Here is a 19,333-nt window from a genome sequence, read left to right on the forward strand (position 1 = left end):
TTTCTTTTTCTTTAAGAAAGACGCAAGAACTGGAAAGAATAAATGAATTCTGGTAAGACCTAATAAACCATGTTTCTGTATAATATCAGGGATGTGATCTGCATTCTACTCCACATCTGTCTTGAACTCCTCTCGGAAGTGTCTGGAATTCTTCGTACAAGATAGTTCTCTACACACCCAACCCTTCTACCCTTGCCATCTAAATACCCAAGATGACTTAATCATGCAGATTCATGTTCTGATGGTCATGGTTGAGAATTACTCTTTGGATGAGAAAATATACTCACAATTCTCTCTGTTAAGACAACGCAAAATATGATTTGTTGTCTGTGCAGTTGCCATTCTCCCATTTCTATTTCTTGAAGATGTCAGTAATTCCAAACGCATACATCAAGAAATGTAAAAGAGATTTACAAGAAGATGACGTTGAGAGGGCTTTTGAGGAAACAAACACAAGGTTGTTGGGAATCAGAACTTGAAGATTGGACCATAGGGTTTCAGATGGAGAAACAACTACAATTGAAGTCAGTGATTTTCTAACATGCAGTATATATACTCATTTCCCACCATCCAGTCCCTGTGTAGATTCTGATACACAGGACCGAGATGTCACAATGTTAAAGCATAAAACAGAGAAGGAGGAACTCAGAATTAAAATCTTCCTCCTTTAATGTATTTCATGAAGCATCAGGGAAATGATTTGGGAATATAATTAAAAGAATATTGGAATGTTGTAAAAGGCTAACGGAAACTGAAACTTATGTGAAAATAGGCTGTTCAGACACAATGGAAATTTCAAAATAATTTCAAAGGAAATTACACCATTGTCTAAAATGTGAATATTATTATTGAAGGCTCACTGGTATAAACATAGAATTTGATTCCCCCAGCTAGCTTAACGGTTTGCTTAAAGTATTGATCTTTTGCTAAAAATTTGAAGGATATTTTGGCTTTAATTTTAAAATGCCTTTTTAGAAAAGTCTTTCATTTTTCAAGTATACTTTGTACTATTTCAGGAGTAATTATAATTGGCTTTGAAAGTAAGACTGGCAGGAAAAGAGATGGAACTACACATACCTCCTACTGACATCCTCCACTGGTTTTGCCAGGCTATCACCAGGAAGATTTACAGCAAATGAAGACACAAAGTAAGGAACAAGCATCAAATCGGAAGCCAGCATCAGGGTTGGGTTTTGTTACTGTGCTGCAATGCCAAACACTGTACTCTCTCCATTGCATAGCTTCTGTTTACTTGATGACACTTTTCTAAAACTTTCTAGTAAACTTAGAGATTCTTTCTCATCTTACCTGATTCATTTGCTTTGACTTGACATTAAAAATGCCTGTTAGAAGCACAGTTAGGGCCTGTTAGGGCCCTGCACAGTAGCCTAGTGGCTAACGTCCTCTCCTTTCACACGACAGGATCCCATATGGCCACAGGTTCTAATCCTGATAAGCAGCAAATAATTCAGGAAAGTCAGCGGGGCACCTTGTAAGGAGCATATAGAACTCAGAGAGTGACACTCGATCCCTACCCCACAAAGGTTTCACTTCTGAATCTTCAACTTCCATACTGTGACAGCCACATGATTCAGTCTAAATGTGGCTCCTGCCCGAGGCTGGTGGTCTGCGGCCCCACGTTCTCTCGCGGTGCAACGTGCTGTGGGGCTGGAACATGACCAGGCAGTGCCATTCCCCGCAGTGCACCATGCTGTGGGGCTGGAACATCCAGGAGGCTCGGTGTGTCACCTGCCGCGGTGATCCACGGTGCCTTCCACCTGGTGGGTTTCAAAGCATATCACCCCATGTGAGCCAAGGGGCAGCTCAACAGTTCTGTCCCAGGATCTGCATGCCAGCTTCCACACAAGGGATGCAGGGATGGCTGACAGAGGTTTTAGCCAATGTCAATACATGAGAAATATCCCGTTAGCCACGGCAAAGTGTACAGCCAGCCACACTGAGTCGGTCGCAGCTGGGCTGTTTGCACATTTAGTCTTGTTTTCACCTTTCCTTGCTCACAAAATGTTGCTGTTTGAAAGGCATACTGAAATTCACAAGATATGCAAGAAGTGTCTTTTTCAATGCACAGCCTCAACAACCAACACAAATAGGAGCATCTTGATACAGCTAAGCTTCAAGTCAGGATTTTTTTTTATATCTGGCTCATGCAAAATTTAAGAAGTATATTCTTACTCTTTAAGTTCTGAACACCTGGCGCGGTGATGGGTCATCCTCAGGAAGCCCCTGTTGAGGAGGAACTCCCCTGGGTCCTCTCCCTCCCTTGGTAGCAGCATCTGAGGCAGAGGCAGAGAGCAGCTCCATGGGCTTCTAGTGCCACTGCTCACTGCAGGTGCACGGGTGTGGCTGCACAGCCCAATGCTGGGCTGAAAGCTCTGCCTGGCTGTGTCAGGAGACATGTGGCTTTGGACAGACACCAGAGTCATTCACATGAAGTGGTACAGCCACACCAGGGCAACTTGCTGGGTGAAACCTGCTGAGAAGACTTAGTGGCTGTCAGGGGCTCAGCAGGGACCAAGCTGAGGACTTGTGCTGATCACCAAGAGCCAGCACAGGGAGGCTGCAATGGGCACATTCGCTGCTGGAGCTGGTGTTGGTCTTTCTGAATGCTCAGAACCAAGTGTACACTCCTTCTCGGGCACCAGAGCCTCCCGGGACACCCGAGCTATAAGCCTGTCACACACAGTGCCTCCACTCTGTGCCCACACTGTGCATGGGTGCCATCGCTGCTATTAATGTCTCTCTGACCTGCAACAGGTCATCACATTTCTCATGTTTCAACAAGCTTGAGAGACAGGAAATAAAAAGCTGATACACAGATACACAGCTACCAGCTTTTTGACCTTATACAATGTTTGTAAATTAACATAAAACGTAAATATTTCTAGCTTAAATTAGATCAAATCAGGAATGACGGCAACTGTGGAAAGCATTTAGGACGTTTTTATTATACATGGAGATTGACAATGGACAATACATGAATGTCTTGTAGGGCACTTCGTGACATGGACCTCGCACAGCATTAACAAACCTTCTTAACAGTGCTACGTTGTAAATGGTGAATACACGAACATCTTGCAGGGCACTTTGGTGTCAGGGGACCTCGCATAGTGTTAACAAACCTTAACAGTGCTACGTTGTAAATGGTGAATACATGAACGTCTTGTAGTGTACTTGGTGACATGGGACCTCGCATAGGGTTAACAAACCTTCTTGACAGTGCTATGATGTAAAAAAAGAAAAAAGCAAAAAAGGAACAAACGGAAAAGAAAAAACAAAACAAAGCAAAAAAAAAGAAACCAAAAAATTACAAAAACAAAATGAAAAATACAAATTCCCCAAAACAATAAAGAACAAAAAAGAAAAAAGGACAAGCAAAAAAAAAAACAAAAAACTGCGAAACAAAAAACAAATGAAACGGGAGAAAATTTAAGAAAAAAAGTAAAAAACAAAAAAGAAAAACAAAAAACTAAAAAAACAGATAAATCTAAAACAAAAAAATAAGAAACATCTAAAAAGCAAAAGAACATAAAAACATATTAAAAAACAAAAAAGAAAAACCAAAAACAAAACAGAAAAAAATCTAAAGACCAAAAAGGAAAAAAGTAAAAAACAAACAAAAAAACTAGAAAAAATAAGAAAAAAATTTAAAAACAAAAAAGAACTAAAAAGCAAACAAAAGTAGCAAACCTAAACCAAAACAGAATAAGAAATAAAATTAACAAAAAGAAAGAAAAACAAAAAAGCAAAACCTAAAACAAAAAAGGAAAATACAACAACCGAAAAGAACAAAAAACTAAAAAAACAAACAAAAATGTAAACAAAAAAATAAGGAAAACAACCTAAAACAAGAACAAAAAGGGAAAAAATGAAAACAAAAACAAAAAAACTAAAACAAAAGGAAAAAAAACACCAAAAGAACAAAAAAACAAAACCAAAAAGGAAAAATAACCCCCCAAAAACAAAGAACAAGATAAGGAAAAAAGAACGAACAAAAAAGAAAAACAAAACCAAAAAAGAACAAAGGAAAACAAAACAAAAGTTCTATGAAGGTTTTCGTTTCCCTGTTGGCAGAGATCTCTACTTCTTTGAAAGATCTTGTATCCCAACTGCAGTGCTGTTGTTAGGCGGCACTGGCAGTGATGTAAATGTGGGTACGAAGTTCTTAATGGGCTCCAGCAGAAGGCTCCCAGGTCGGCCCTGGCCAAGTCCAGCTGGGCTAATAAGGGGCACAGCCTCAGAGCGGGTGGCCGAAAATGAATCCACACCCGTTTTTCTACCAGAACTGGAACTGGTTGAATCTTGAAAAGTTTCTGGCACACCTGTGCTTGCTCTTGTTCCCGTAGAATGTAGAGGTTTCATCTCACTTGTGCAAAGATTTGGTGGTGGAATGGATGGGTGTGTCTCATTTTGCAAAAAATTTACAAAAAGTTCCGCAAATGAGTTGTTGGGCACAGACTGCTCGTTGGGTCTGAGAGGTTTGTTGGGGTCACTTTGGGCTCCTCCTGCAAGCCATCCGCTCACCCATCTTGTAACATAACCTTGGTCTTCTTTAAACAACTGATCCATCTCTTCTCTCTTCAGGCCCAGAATACTGCCCATCAAACGCAGCACTTCAGGCCGCTGACTTTTCGGAGTGTGGAATTGCCTAATAAAAAGGTTTCTCACTAATACTATGTCTATTTTGCCCTCCATGCCATGTACCAAATGTATCCATTTCTTTTGTACATCCTCCAACATTTCTTGTTGAAGCTCATTTTGATTTTTAAGCTCCTGGATTTTTCTTTCTTTGTGTTCCAACTGTTCCATTAGTCTTGATGTGGAATCCAGTACGGCGTTTGCTTTGTCCAAATGTTCTTGTAAGCCATTTGCTTTCACTGGCAGGTCTTGAGCCTTTTCTTTCCATTTGTGTACAAGCTGCTCTTGTTTTTCCACTTCAGCAGCATCCATAACTTTTTCCTTATGCTGGACGTGCTCACGCACCATCTGCAGGTTGCCCAGGGACACAGTGTACTGCTTCTCCTGGTCCTGAGCCTGAGAGAGCTGTTGGGCAGCCTCGTCCCTCTGCTTGGAGACTATGTTCAACTTCGCCTGCAAGGATTCTATTTGCGCGCTGGCTTGATGGCTGGCAGTTTCCATCGCATCCAAGGAAGAATCTAGTTTTTGTTCTAAAACCATGACATTTTCTCTAAGTTTGGCCTCTCTATGTGCAGCAGCCCAAACTTCGTGTGTGTTCCTCTCTTGTAATGCTTGATATGCATTTTCCTTCTCCCTCATCTCTTCTACTCTTCTGTTGTTTTCATCCTTTAACTTTGAAATTTCCATCTCCAAAATGAGTATTCTTTCCTTCAAGTCTGTTTCTGATTGTCTTAAAATTTCATTTTCATTCACTTTGTTGGTCAAAGTTTCCTTTGAGGAAAGCAGCTGCTCGTTTTGGTTCTTGAGCAGGAGCTCTTTCTCCTTGAGGAAGATTTGCAGCACATCACATGTTTGCTTCAGCTGCCTGAGCTCCGAATTGTGCTGCTGGTGCTCTTTCTTTTTTAGCTCTGCAGCAGCAGCGATGGAGTCAGACAGCTGTTGGTTATCCTGCTGCAGAGCTCTGATGCTGACGTCTCTTTCTTCCAGGGATCTTCTTAGGTCTTCTGCCTCTAGTTTTAACCTGTCATGTTCCTGCAACAGCTTCTCAACTGCATCACTGTTAAGGCCCCCGGCCTCATTCCCGGTGCCAGAGGTTTGCAGGATAGCCAATAAGGTCTCGCATTTTTGCCGTAATGCGTCTACCTCAATGTCCTTTTCTCTTATGATCCGTGATAGATTCTGAACCTTTTCTCTAAGTATTTCTTGGGTTGTGTTCTCAAACCTGGAGGACATTTGTTTATTTTCGTCTTGGAGTTTAACTAGGGCTGCCTCTTTGGCAAACACTATGTCTATCATTTTGTGGTACTCTGATTTGAGATGGCTGTTTTCCCTTGTTTTGGCACTGAAAACAGCTAATATCTGCTCTTTCTCCCTAGCATAGTCTTGCAGCTGCTGCTGAAGTTCAAGGATGTCCTGGGAGTAGGACGGTGAAGACATTTTAACATGCAGAGCTTGGATTTCCAAATCCTTCTGCTGAATCATTTCAGTTAGCTTCCCTACTTCATGTGTAGATAGTTGGTCAATTTGTTTAGTTAAAGATAGATTCTTTTCATTTAGAAGCTTAATCTCCAAATCTCGCTCTTGTATTCCTTTTACTAACTCTTCTATTTCTGCTTTAGCTAGTTCATGGTTTTCACTTTTGTTTTCAAGGCGAATGATGGGGGTATGCCGTCCTTCCTCGGGCAGCTGGGTTTTGATCCTTTCAATTGTGTTCTGCAGGTTCTTAATCTCCTCCTCTTTCTCTAAGATCAGCCGCCTTTGCACTTCATTCACTTGCTCATACTGGTGCTTATTCTCCTCCATCGCCTTCAGCAGCTGCCTCTTACTCCTTTTCTGATCTTCAATGATCTTTAGGTGTTCTTTAATTTCTTCTTCCAGATGTTTCTTGACAATGGTCAGCTGGGTCACCTCTGACTCTAGTTCGGACACACAGTCGGGGAATCCGGGCTTGGCCCCGTGCACAGCCTGACTCTGCTGCTCCCTGAGCCGCTCCAGCTCCTCCTGGAGATGATTCTTCTCTTGTTTCATGCAGCCCAGGCTTCTATCCTTTTCCTCTACCGTCTGTTGTAAGATTTCATTCTTTTTAGAAGTCTCAATACATCTGTCCAATTCCGCCTGCAGCTCTGAACTTTTTTCTTGAAGATTTTCAATGCAAGTTTCCTTCTCATTTAGCACTTGTGTCAACTGGTCCTGCTTTTCTAAACTAGAGGACAAAAGCTCCTCGGTATGTTTATGACATATGTCTATTTGCTCAATGCTCTTTCTCAGAACCGCTATTTCCAGGTCCTTCTGCTGATGCAGCTCCAGTAAACGATCCTGTTCCTGCTTAAGGGCAGCACAATCCAACTGGTGTGTGCTGGACAGCTCCTCCAGGCTCTGCTTGTGCTTGTTGGCCTCCTCCAACAGCCTCTTCTCAGCGCCACCTAAGTCAGCTTCTAGCTGGTGCTTTTCCCTTCTCAGGGTCTCCAGAATCGTGTCTTTTTCTAAAGAAACCTGACGGTTTAGAGCAACAGACTCTTCTAATTTCTGTTCCACCTGTTCACATGCCAAAATCAACTTCTCATTTTCTATCCTGAGATCAAAGGCAATTTTCTGTAAATTTTCATCACGCTTTTCAGCTTCTGAAAGCTGCTGCTCTAAGTTTCTTACTTGGATTTCCTTTTCTTTCAGTAAATTGTTGCAATTATTACTAAGGTTTTGATTAATAATTAATTCTTGTCTAATTCTGTTGTGCTCCTCCTCATTTTGCTGAATGCATCTTTTCAGGTGAACATTGTTTTTCTGGATGCCTTCCCTCTCTTCTTTTGCTTCATTTAGCTGATCAACTAAATCTTGTAATTTATCTTCATGCTCCTGCTTCGCTAAACCCAAAGCATGCAGCTCACATTCTTTCTGAATTACATTGTTTCTCGCCTCCTCCAATTCTTCAGAAATGTTTGCTTTGTCTTTCTCCAGCTGATGAACTTGCTTTATTGCATGCTCTAGATCTTCTTTTAGTTTATGGATAACATCGCCTTGGTTTGATAGCTCATTTTTCATTAACATTACCTGCTGACTCAGTGTTTTGTTTTTACTTTCACTGTCAGCCAGTGCCTGCTGGAGCCTGAGCACTTCCTCCTCCACAGCACTCTGCATGGTTTCTTCGCCCGCAGCAGGCTCCACAGGTTGATCAGCACAATATGCCAGCCTCTCACATTCCACTCGTAACGTCTCATATTCAGGCACCATTTGTCCATTTCCCACATTCAGCTGTTTGTGTTCTCTCTGCAAAATCTCTTTTTCATGTTCGGCACAAGTTAATCTTTGAGTGGTGTCTTTGAGTTTATCTTCCAGTTCGTTGATTTTTTGGGAGCATTCAGTTTTTTCTCTCTGTAACATTTCGATGGCCTTTTGCATCTCAGAGAGTTTAGGCTCCTGGTAGGCTCCTGAACCACCTTGCTCCAGTAATTGTTCAAGCTCCTCAATCCGTTCTCGGTGTTGACGAGTTACCTCCGTCAGTTTCAGCTGATATGCATCTTGCAACGCTGCTATTTCATATTGGCAGTTATCAAGTTGCTGTTTTTGATTTTGTTTAAGATCTTTGATTATCTTCTGAAGGTTACCGACTTCATTTTGATCAGAATGATGTGGTCCTTCGGCCTGAGGTCTCTCGGCTATGTTTATCCAGTGGCTAAGCTCAGAATCAGGCCCTGACACTTCCCTGGGCTGCCAGTTAATTTCTTCGTCTGAGCAATTTAAGTCAATAGTCTCCATGTCCTCCTCATTGAATGCTGGTGTGGGCTGACTGCCCCCGTAGCTGAGTGTGGACGATGTGGTATAGGTGACAGCAATGCAGCGGGGTGCTGAGAGGCCTGACTGCAGCTTCAGTAGCTGGTGCTGCAGCTCCGCCTGTCTTTCTTTAAGGTAGCTAATCTCCCTGTCTTTGTGCTGAAGCTGGTCTGTGTAACTTGTTGACTGTTGTTTCATTTGCTGCTGTAATAATTCATGTTTCTCTTCAAGATCAGTACATAGGTTTTGGAGCCTTTCATTTTCTGATTTGTAGAACAAATGAAGGAGTTCAATTTCACCTCTTCCAGAAGTTGGTAATTCTACTACTTCCTCTCCTCCTTTCAGGAACCTGTCCTTGGTGAAATTAGAAATATGGCCGGTGAGAGAGACCAAACTGCCTCCCACTTGGCCCAAAGAATGGCCTAGACCAGAGCCGATGCTCCCTAGCCAGGAAGACATGGCTACGGGTTTTGGAGAAGCCGTTTTTCAGCATCAAATCGCCATCCTGTGCGTCCCGACCATCCCTCGGAACCTTCTCCAACCGCGACCTTGGCGGGACTAACCCAGAACTCGGAGCTCCGGAGGTGACAGCACAATGAGGGGCCCACCTCCTGCCCGAGACACGCCCAGGCCCTCGGGATGGCGTCACAGCCAGCTGCTTTCACTCCTTCCCAGGACGTTCCACCGCCCAAGCAGGCACAAGTCCTTCCCTGGCTTTAATGACTTTGCCCACTTCCGCGGCACACTGCTGCCAACTCCATGCAGGCTGCCATGACACTCGCTCTCCAAGCAGCGAGGGAGCATAGAGCTCCGGGCTTTTCTTGTTCCCGTTTTTTTATCTGATACTTTTTCAATTTCTACTGTTGGCACTTATTGCTATACGCTTTCTTGTTAGCATTGCTAACATTGTATCCTATGTTTGGATATATTGCTTTCATTTTCATTCATTTCAAGGAATTCTTTTGTTTTTTAAAGGTTTATTTTTTATTTTTATTGGAAAGGTGGATATACAGAGAGGAGAGACAGAGAGGAAGATCTTCCCTCCGATGATTCACTCCCCAAGAGTGCGCAAAGGCCGATACTATGCAGATCCGAAGCCAGGAGCCTCTTCTGGGTCTCCTGCGCTGGTGCAAGGTCCCAAGGCTTTGGGCCGTCCTTGACTGCTTTCCTGGGCCACAGGCAGGAGCTGCATGGGAAGCGGGCCTGCTGTGATTAGAAACCAGCACCCATATGGGATCCCGGGCGTGCAAGGCGAGGACATTAACTGGTGCACCATCGCGCTGGACCTTATCAAGGAATTCTTAAATCTTCCTGCCGATTTCTGCTATGACCCATTGTTCTTGCAGGAGCGTCCTGCTGGCTCTCCATATGTAGACTCTGTTTGGTAGAGTTTCTTCTGCTGTTAATTTCCAGTTTCATTTCATTGTGATTAAAAAGATATGGGAGGGCCCTGCATGGTGCCTAGAGGCTAAAGTCCTTGCCTTGAGCGTGCCAGGATCCCATCTGGGCACCAGTTGTAATCCAGGCAGCCCTGCTTCCCATCCAGCTCCCTGCTTGTAGCCTGGGAAAGCAGTTGAAGAGGGCCCAGTACCTGGGACCCTTCACCCGCTTGGGAGACCTGGAGGAAGCTACATGCTCCTGGCTTCTATTGTTGCTGTTCTGCCTTTGCAGTCACTAGGGGAGGGACTCATCGGACACATCTCCCTCTCTGTCTCTCCTTATCTCTATATATCTGACTTTGCAATAAAACAAAATCTTAAAAAATGATATGTGACAATTTTTCAGCTTTTTGAATTTGTTGAGAATGATTTTACCGTTTAGTAGATGGTCTATTCTGGAGAATATTTCATGCGCTCACAAAGAGCGTGTATACTGTGTCTGTTCTTTGGTCTAGAGTGTACATTCACTCTTTTATTCCTTCATTAAGTTTTGTTGTTTTGGTGATTGACCTATCACTGTTGAAATGGGGCTTTGAAGTTCTCCCGTTACTTCTCCCTTTGGACGCATCAACATTTATCTTCTAATGCTGTGTATTCTAGCGTCATATGCATATACCTGTCATGTAGTCAAGTGTTCTTATTGAACTGATCTGTTATTGGTTACATCATGATCTTCTTTATCACTTAGAGCAGATGTCTGAAAGTCTGTTTGGTTTGACATGAATGTAGCTACTCAGGATCATTTCTAATTTCCACTTACTTGAATATTTTCCCATCCTTTCAGGCTGTATGCATACTATGTTTATTGGTGAAATATGTGTCTTGTAAGCAGCATAGAGATTTTTTTTTCTCCCATGAAAAGTAGGCTGTGGCTTTTCATTGGGGAACTTAACCTAATTATGCCCAAAGTTGTTAACTGGAATGGGTTGGTCCTGCCATTTTTAAAATAAAAATCCCTGGATTTTGCTTTGTATACTTGTTTTCTGTTTCTACTAAGTTTTCTGCTATCACATTATGTCATTCTGCTGATTGTCTTTCTACTCTTTGTGAAGTACACTCTTTTGTTAGGCTGGCTACATGCTGATAAATTCTCTTAATTTTTTGATGTTTTACAAGATGTTTATTTTGCCAGGCTACAGGCCCAACTGCCTTTAGCCAATTGTGTTACCAGCATTGTCGCTGTCCCGCAGTGATGGACTTGGTGCACAGAACCGATAATATCACGTGGACCCTGACTGATGGTCAAAAGCCAAAGTTTGTTAGGGGAATCAGAGTTTATACACGGAGAGTCCATATGGGATAAGGAAAAAAGTATTGAGCTCATGAACAAAACCCATCAATTGTTTCCCTACTCTTGATTGGAATTCCTTTTGTTTTGTATATTCCACCAGGTGTTCTCATTTACATGCTGTTTATACAAAGGTAGCCATTTGGTTGTTCTCATGCCAATACTGTCCAATGAACTGCAAACCTGTGCTCGCTGACCTTCCAGGGTCACAATGTCCTCCTACAAGCATCTTATAGTGGATGTCTGCTTCTGATCTACTTCCCTGCTAATGTGCCTGGGAAAGCAGCAAAAGATGTCTGATTCCTGTTTCTAGATGGAGTTCAGTTCAATTTAGGCAATGTCATAGCTCTCTTCATGTTACTTTCTCTGCTGAAGCCTTCCGTTCCATAGTGGAACATCCATAAACTTTTGCAATTAATTGTTGGAATTACACTGACCTGTTTTCTTTGTAATGCCATTTTCTCAACCAGTTCATGCTTCTAATTTATTTGATTCTAAGAGTGAACTACTTCTCTGAATGTACTATTCTGCCTCATGCTTCTTCCAGTACCATGTGTCCTCTGTCTTCCTTGTGTTCAAGGAATTCTTCAATTTTTCAGCACCTACTCAGGTGTGTGCTTTGTGAAGTTGATTAATCATGTATTTCACTCTAATCATCCCACTGGTGTATTACATTGGCCTTTGTGTGTGTGATCAATTCTGTATTTATTATTACATGTCACACTATCTCACGGTTATTACTAATTCTGATTTCTATGTCCTCTAAGTGGAAAGAGAGCTTATGTCAGGCCTTATTTACCTGAAACACCTCCAGCACCAGACACATGGTCCATCTGAGGAGCATGTACCCAGTGTTCACTGTTGAGCGGTTTCAGCTAACAAAGGTTGAACAGTCCACAAGAAAAAGTTCTTATATTCAAAAGGCTTATATTTTAGTGTGAATATAGTAAAAATATTTGGACAAACTTGAGATCCACTTTCGTAAAAGTTAACTTAGGCAACTGTGGCTGTATGACTTGATATTAGCTATAAGACTGTCCCCAAAATTTCCTAATAGAGAAAATACAGATATTTCCTTTCTTATCAAGGCTTGATTTGTGATTTGTATTTCAATTTTATAATGGTCATAAGTGATGTGTTTTTATTACAAAAAGTGCTTATACTTTTGATTCTTTGTTTTCAGTATAGCTATGTTCATTAAAATACCTTATTACCATCTTGGACTTGTGGCAGTGGGTCACAGTTCCAAGTGAACCACAGCATGTTCAGCGGTTTGAAACATAGATGACTCTGTATTGCTAAGCAATGAGATTCAATACATTGGGTATAATAGAATGACTCCCAAATTTATCAGGATACAACTCTATCAGAATCAAGGAGCACATTTATTAAACCATTAAGACATTTTAGAAAACTCTGAAGTAGAAAAATGTGTGTTTCAAGTTACAGCATATGTATGTTTTCCTGTGGAACAGCTCTAAAAGCAACACAGGGAGACTTATTCTATCCTGTATAATTAAATTGATTAAGAATCTGAACTCTGTGTATTTGATCCTTCAGAGTATTTTAAATGATGGTTTAAATGCTTTGGTATTATGCTTTGTTGTGACACTCGTCTAACCTTGATCTCATTCACTGCATGTTTATTTTATAGTTTGGAACCTCAACAATTTTTTTTGGTTGGGGGTAGCAGGGCTTGAAATGACAGCCTCAAACGTCTATGCAGAAAATGAGAATGCAACATGGAAAATTTGGTTTAGGAACTTGGCTGAATTCAGTTCTCAGCTTTGTGATCATACAGCTGTGTGATCTTGAACAAGCGTGTGCCTAACGTTTCTTTACTATAGAATGAAGCTGATGATCCCTGCCATGTACAGTTGTGAGGGGTAACCGTGATCAATACATGAAGAAAACTGTAGCTGGTCATGAATCACTGGGGACTCATTACATTTTACTACTGACCTCATTTCAAAAGGCATAGAAAATAACCACATCCCTATACTGATGTTAGACACTGAGCATGCTTATATTCCTGTGAAATTATTTCATAATATGAGTCATGTATCATATTTCATACTTTGGCCTTCTATTTGTATTTGAAACCATCTCCAAGATGATACAAATATATTCAATTAGGTCAAACAAAAGGATTTTGAATTATTTGTAGGAAATTGAAGCCATGGACATAGTAAAGTATACCTTTGGACTGGTGTTGTAGTTCAATGGCCTAAGCTGCTGTTTGCAATGTAAGCATCCCATATAAGAGAAGGTCAGAGTCCTGGCTGCCCTAGCTCCAACTTCACTCTTTATGTGGCAATTTGAGGAAGAAAATCAGCAGATGGATAACCTCTCTATTACTCACTCTGTTACTCCAAATTTAAAGTAGATAAATAAATAAACCCTTTAGGAAAATAGATTCAATTTCTTAAATGACATCGAGCTCAATATACTTTTTTTTGATAATAACAGTTCAAACCTAAAGAACTGAGGATTGAGTTGGTCTTGTATTGCAGTGGGTTAAGCTGTCACACATAATCCCAGAATCCCATCTGGCAGCAGTTTGAGTCCTGGAGGCCCCACTTCCCATGCAGTTCTCTGCTAATGAGTCTAGAGGTCAGTGAAATATAGCTCAAGTACTTGGACCCCTGCACCTACATGGGAAATCTCTATGGAGTTCCAGGCCTCTGACGTAACTTGGCTGTTGGCTGTCACAGCCATTTGGGGAGTGATTTCAGTGAATGAATCTTTCTCTCTCTCTCTCTCTACCTCTTTCCCTCTCTCTCTTTACCTCCTTCTCCTTTCTCTTCATTTGACTCTGCCTTAAAAATAACTTCATTAAATTAAAAACTAAAGCAACTGGGGGTCCTAGGAATTAAACTACACCAGTGCAATCTTTTAAAAGATGTTAATAGCTTAAGAAAAATCAGCCCACTTTTAAGGCGAGGAAACAACAAGAAACTAGAAGCATCCAAATCAGAACTGTAAGGCAGATGCTTAATGGTTCCACATGAAATCTCTTGTAACTTGCTTAATGTGAGGAATGACCAGCTGTTTGTTGTGGTGGAGAAGGACTCCAGTGAAGATTTCCTGGGATTTTCTGCTGAGAGTTTGGCTCACTTTCTCAATCTATTTCCAGAATTCATAAGAAAATGCCATCATTATTTACCCCTGAAAAATTCAGCAAGCAGATAACTTGGAAATCTCCAGTTGATCTTTCCCCTTGAATGCTGCATTCTGCTTGGACTGGACCACTTCACATCCTGGTGAATGTTATTTGAACTGAACTTTGTTTTGAGGATCATGCTGAGAACGTTACATTCCATTTCCTGGTGCTTCAGAATCTTCACCCCAGTTGTTTCCATTGATTGCTCAAAACTAATCTGGACCCAACTGTGGTCCCTTTCAACCAGAGAGCTTGCAACAGCTCCGTCTTTCAGGCAGAGTTGAGGAAGCTGAACCCCTTGAAGTACTAACCTTGTTGGCAATGGTTTCTACTGGTTACAGTCCGTATTCTTCAATGAGGGTCATATGCAGGCCGGTGTGAAATAACGAATACAAAAGGGCAAGTCTTCCTAGTATTATCAATACTAACACGTAGCCTTTCAATTATGTTCCACAAATGTAAAATGACTTCATAGGAAACTCTACCTATGAACCCAGACATATCTGCCCAATCTCAACAAAAAACCTTTAAATCTCGGAGTTATTCTTGGAATAATTACTGATGATTCATTATCTAAATGGTTTATACCACTTTTGTATGTCTCCCACCCCACCCCAAATAAATGAAGTTGCAGTGTGGAACTGTAATGCACTTCCTTCATCAGTCCATGGGTAAGTAACCATTACCAAGAGTCTTGACTCCAAATGTGACTGGCAACCGTGGCGTGAGTCTGTCTGGTTTAAACCTGACTGGGCATGCAACTTATAAGTAAAAGTGTAAAACTTATAAACCAGACAAGAGCTTTTCCTGCAGTTTGCCCTCTTCCAGGCTGATGTGTTTAATTAGACTTACGATTAAATTCTGAGTTTGACACTCCAGCTAGATTCTGATTATTTCACATGACAACATGAACAAGATTGATTTTTTTCCTTTACACTGAAAGGGTGAGCTTCTCTGTGGGTATCATTTTCAACATTTTTTCATCCCATCTTAAAATGAGTTATCTACTTGTAAGCTAATGATTTCTTTGAGCATTATCTTCAGAAATTTTTCGTTAAGGAAGCAATGATTTCATCATTCTTCCACGATGCTTCAAAATTGGCTTTACGCTTGTTTTTCCCTTAAATTTAGCCAAATTAATGCTGTTTTGATAGGGGTTCTTATCAAATGGCTGTTTTGTTTTCTTTAGTCACTCAAAACAGTATCCTGTTCAGACATGTCATAACAATTTAAGGAGTTTATTTTGATGGAAAAAATTGAACCCCATAAACAATTTCTTCATACTATTCACCTACAAAAGTAAAGAATCATTGTCTACAAAAACAAATAATTAGAATCATAACTAATATTTTAAAATAGGTCAAGTAGTAACACTTGTTTCAACAGTGTAACATACAGTGACTTTAAAAATTATATCTAAAAAGAACATGAAAAAGTTACAAAAATCCTAAATCAAATACTACATATTAAAGATGAAATTCAGATTTTGTATTTTTAATTAGATTATCCCATATATACAATATATATGCATAAATGTATGCATGTGTGCTTATGTGTTTATATATACACACACATACATACATATTATATACCGAGATAGAGAGAGAGAATTCTTTCATCCACTGGTCACTCCTCAAATGGCTGCAAAAGCCAGGATTTTGCCAGACCAAAATCTGGAACGAAGAGTTTCATCCATATTTCACACGTGGACTATCTTTTACTGTTTAGTCAGGTCATTATCAGGGAGCTGGATCTGAAGTGGTTAGCAGGAACCGGAATGGTTGCCCATACGGGATGGTGACACTACAGTGATTGGGATTCAGCCTCAAATTTCAAATGAGGAAATTGGTCAATAATGAATTAAACTGTGTCACGCAACTCAGTGATGAAATGATGGAGCAGGAAGTTGAACGCAGGTTATCGGCCAGATATCCAATGCCATTCACCATTAAATTCTTCAGCTTTCCATTAATATTATTTTACTTTTCTGGTTTCTTTTTATCCAGTGACCACTTTCTTTGGAATATTCTTTCTTTGGTGTAATCCTTTTAAAGAGGTGAGTCACATTGATTTTCCCGAGATGTTTCCCTTATGCTGAGTGTACAGCAACTTGGAAATGACTGAGGCATTGTCGAGATAAAACTATCACAATTCCGTTATAATCCTTTGCACATTCTTATTAAAGGTATGAAAGCATCCTCCTCAATTTCCTTTTCTACTCACAAGGAAATGGCCCAGACATTATATTAAGTTATAAGGGCATCAATTCTCATTTTGCCTTCCTGGCTGCAGAGGTCAGAGTTCCATCCATCAATAACCAGGTCCTTGCAATGCCATCCTGAAAGAGTGAGTCTCTTTATGACTTCTTTTGTTGGCAGCATTTCACCTTTCAGGCCGTTCTATCCTCTACTCATTGGGATATTGCACTGGTGAGACCTAAGATTAGTTGCCTGAGGAAAAATGAGTGGGAGTTTGGAGCAGAATCTGCTAAAATTGTTATCCATTCTCCTCATAGCACTACCTGGACCAAATGCCCAGATTTGTGAAGGTGTTCGAAAAACAATGCTCAAATCCCCAATGATAGCTTCTCAAATAGCCTTTTCTAGATGAAGAAGGAAAAGTGAAAACATTTTATCTGCTGTTATGTTGGGGAAATGACCTGAGAAATAAAGGGCATTCAATAAGTATTTGTTGAAACAAAGTGTGAATTGAAAATGTTTTCAGAATTTTCTTTTGAGAAGACCCATTCCCAATTGACTGGATTTTCTGCCAAATATAGTTTCCTTGTACTTAATGCCCTGCTACTTTTTTTTTCAAAAGTCACCAAATCCAACATTTATTTCTTCACAGACTTTTGGTTCACTCATGCTACACTTGCTAACTGCTTTCCATAAATCCAGATCCTTTGAAGGGAAGGGTATTTGGCCTAGCAGTTAAGAGATCAGTCAAGACACCTGTGTCCCATACAAGAATACCTGGGTTTAAGTCCAACACATAGCTCTTGACCCCATATTCTTGCTAAATCAAACCCTGGGAGGCCAGAAATGATCACAAGAAGTACTTTCCTGTTGCATGAGTCTGACACTCTGTAGACAGTTTAATGGACTTTAAAGATTTATTTATTTATTGGAAAGTCAGATATACAGAGAGGAGCAGAGACAGAGAGGAAGATTTTCCGTCCAATGATTCACTCCCCAAGTGAGCACAGCGGCCGATGCTATGCCGATCCGAACCCAGAATCCAGAAACTTCTTCCAGGTATCCATAGGGGTGCAGGTTCCTAAAGCTTTGGACTGTCCTCAATTGCTTTCCCGGGCCACAAGCAGGGAGCTGAATGGGAAGTGGAGCTGCTGGGATTAGAACCGGCGCCCATATGGGATCCTGGCACGTTCAAGGCCAGGTATTAGCCGCTAGGCCACGCCGCCAGGCCCAGGTTAATGGACTTTAGATGAGCAGGTATCTGTAAAGCAAAGAACCCTCAGAGGGATAAACAGAGAGTTAAGGGGGAAAAAAAAATGAAGTGGGAAGAGAAAACAAACAAGTTGCCCACGCCATCCTAAAACATTTGGCTTGAAACCCTTTAATTATACAGCTCTTCTGCAAATAACAACTTCAACAACTCAGTGACTTAACTGAAGAAAAACTCATTATTGACACAGAGTTCTTATCCACTGCCCATATGAAATGTGCTCACTGTTTCCAGCAACCCAGGCTGATGGAAGGCTTCACTGTTTTGAAGTGACATGTGAAATACCAGACTTTTCAATAATTTTCAGAGCCAAAGAAGCCATGAGACTCATGAACTGACTTTTCATGGTCTTAACCTGGAAGTGGTACTCAGTGTCTTGGATTTTACTCCCTAGGGCTAACTACACACATCCCCTTAACCACATAATGTTTGACAATGTGCAGGAGCAGTATTTAACAATTATTTTCTTAGCCACTAAGATTGTGTATATTTGCATATTTATAATGCAACTATCCTAATTTATGATATGCACTATCAGAAATCCATTTGAAATTTAAAAGGAGTAAGTGAAAATAAATACATATGAAGTTATTTATGTTTAATCTATTTTCTTCTTATATACTCATAGGACACCACAATTCTAGAACTGCTAATACTCGATTAGTTTGGCCTAGTTATAAGGAATGACACTACTACTGATAGAATTTCTTTTCTCCCCATCTGCCCTTGCACTACTCTAACAAATGCTCCATTACTGAAATAACCTGAGCTTACCTTTATCCCGGGCCGCCTGCTAGAACTTATTTAGCAAAGTGTATGTCTGGATATCCTCTCTGGGACCCATTAGGACACCATAGTCCAGAAATACCTTTCATCTGATTTCTGGATTGAGAGAACCAGCAAAGTTTAGGTCTTCCTTTCTTTCTTTGAAATTACCTTCTGTGTGAATCTGTTCTGCCTGCATCTAGCACAGTGACAGTACGTGGCAATTATTCAGAGACAGTTCACTGAAAATCATTCAGCCTCAAGACATAGTTTATGCACTGTACTGTAGTTCTTCCTACTTGTTGATTCCACATGCAAACACTCAATGAGTTTTAAAGAGTCTTTGGACTAAATTCATACAATCACTTCGTTATTTAGATGAGAAAACCAAGGAAGTTGAGGTCCAGCCATATATATGGCTGTCCCAGCACTAAAACCCACTATAAACTCATGTCATTTAACTCTTTTCTTCCTGTTATTATTTTATGACACAGTTCCATAGGCTCTGGGTTTTCCCTTACACCATTCCCAAATCCCTTTCTACTGCATCTAATTTCCCATTATTACAACAGTACTATAGTTCTTCATAAACAGTCCTAAGTTCATCATTCTGCCATTTAAGTGTATCCTGAAATTGCAGCATCCTATTGTCAAGATATATTTAATAGTTTCATCGGGAGTCCATCCATCATTGATCTGGAAGTAGAAATATATACTGCATTGTATCCTCACATCTAGATATGATAATCTTTATTACAGAGTTACTATCCATCTCCTTAAATGAAA

At 40.7% G+C, this 19,333-nt stretch overlaps 1 protein-coding gene across 1 annotated transcript; it reads right to left on the bottom strand.

Moving 5' to 3' along the window:
- Positions 1-4,098: 4,098 nt before the first annotated feature.
- Positions 4,099-8,883, bottom strand: LOC121165400 (thyroid receptor-interacting protein 11-like). The gene has a single exon (XM_040994126.1). The coding sequence runs from the start codon at positions 8,881-8,883 to the stop codon at positions 4,099-4,101; it is 4,785 nt and encodes a 1,594-aa protein (XP_040850060.1).
- Positions 8,884-19,333: the final 10,450 nt, after the last annotated feature.

The sequence above is a fragment of the Ochotona curzoniae genome, unplaced genomic scaffold, assembly GCF_017591425.1.
Source record: "Ochotona curzoniae isolate NIBS_2020 unplaced genomic scaffold, NIBS_Ocur_1.0 contig_883, whole genome shotgun sequence".
In the NCBI taxonomy this organism is placed as follows: domain Eukaryota; kingdom Metazoa; phylum Chordata; class Mammalia; order Lagomorpha; family Ochotonidae; genus Ochotona; species Ochotona curzoniae.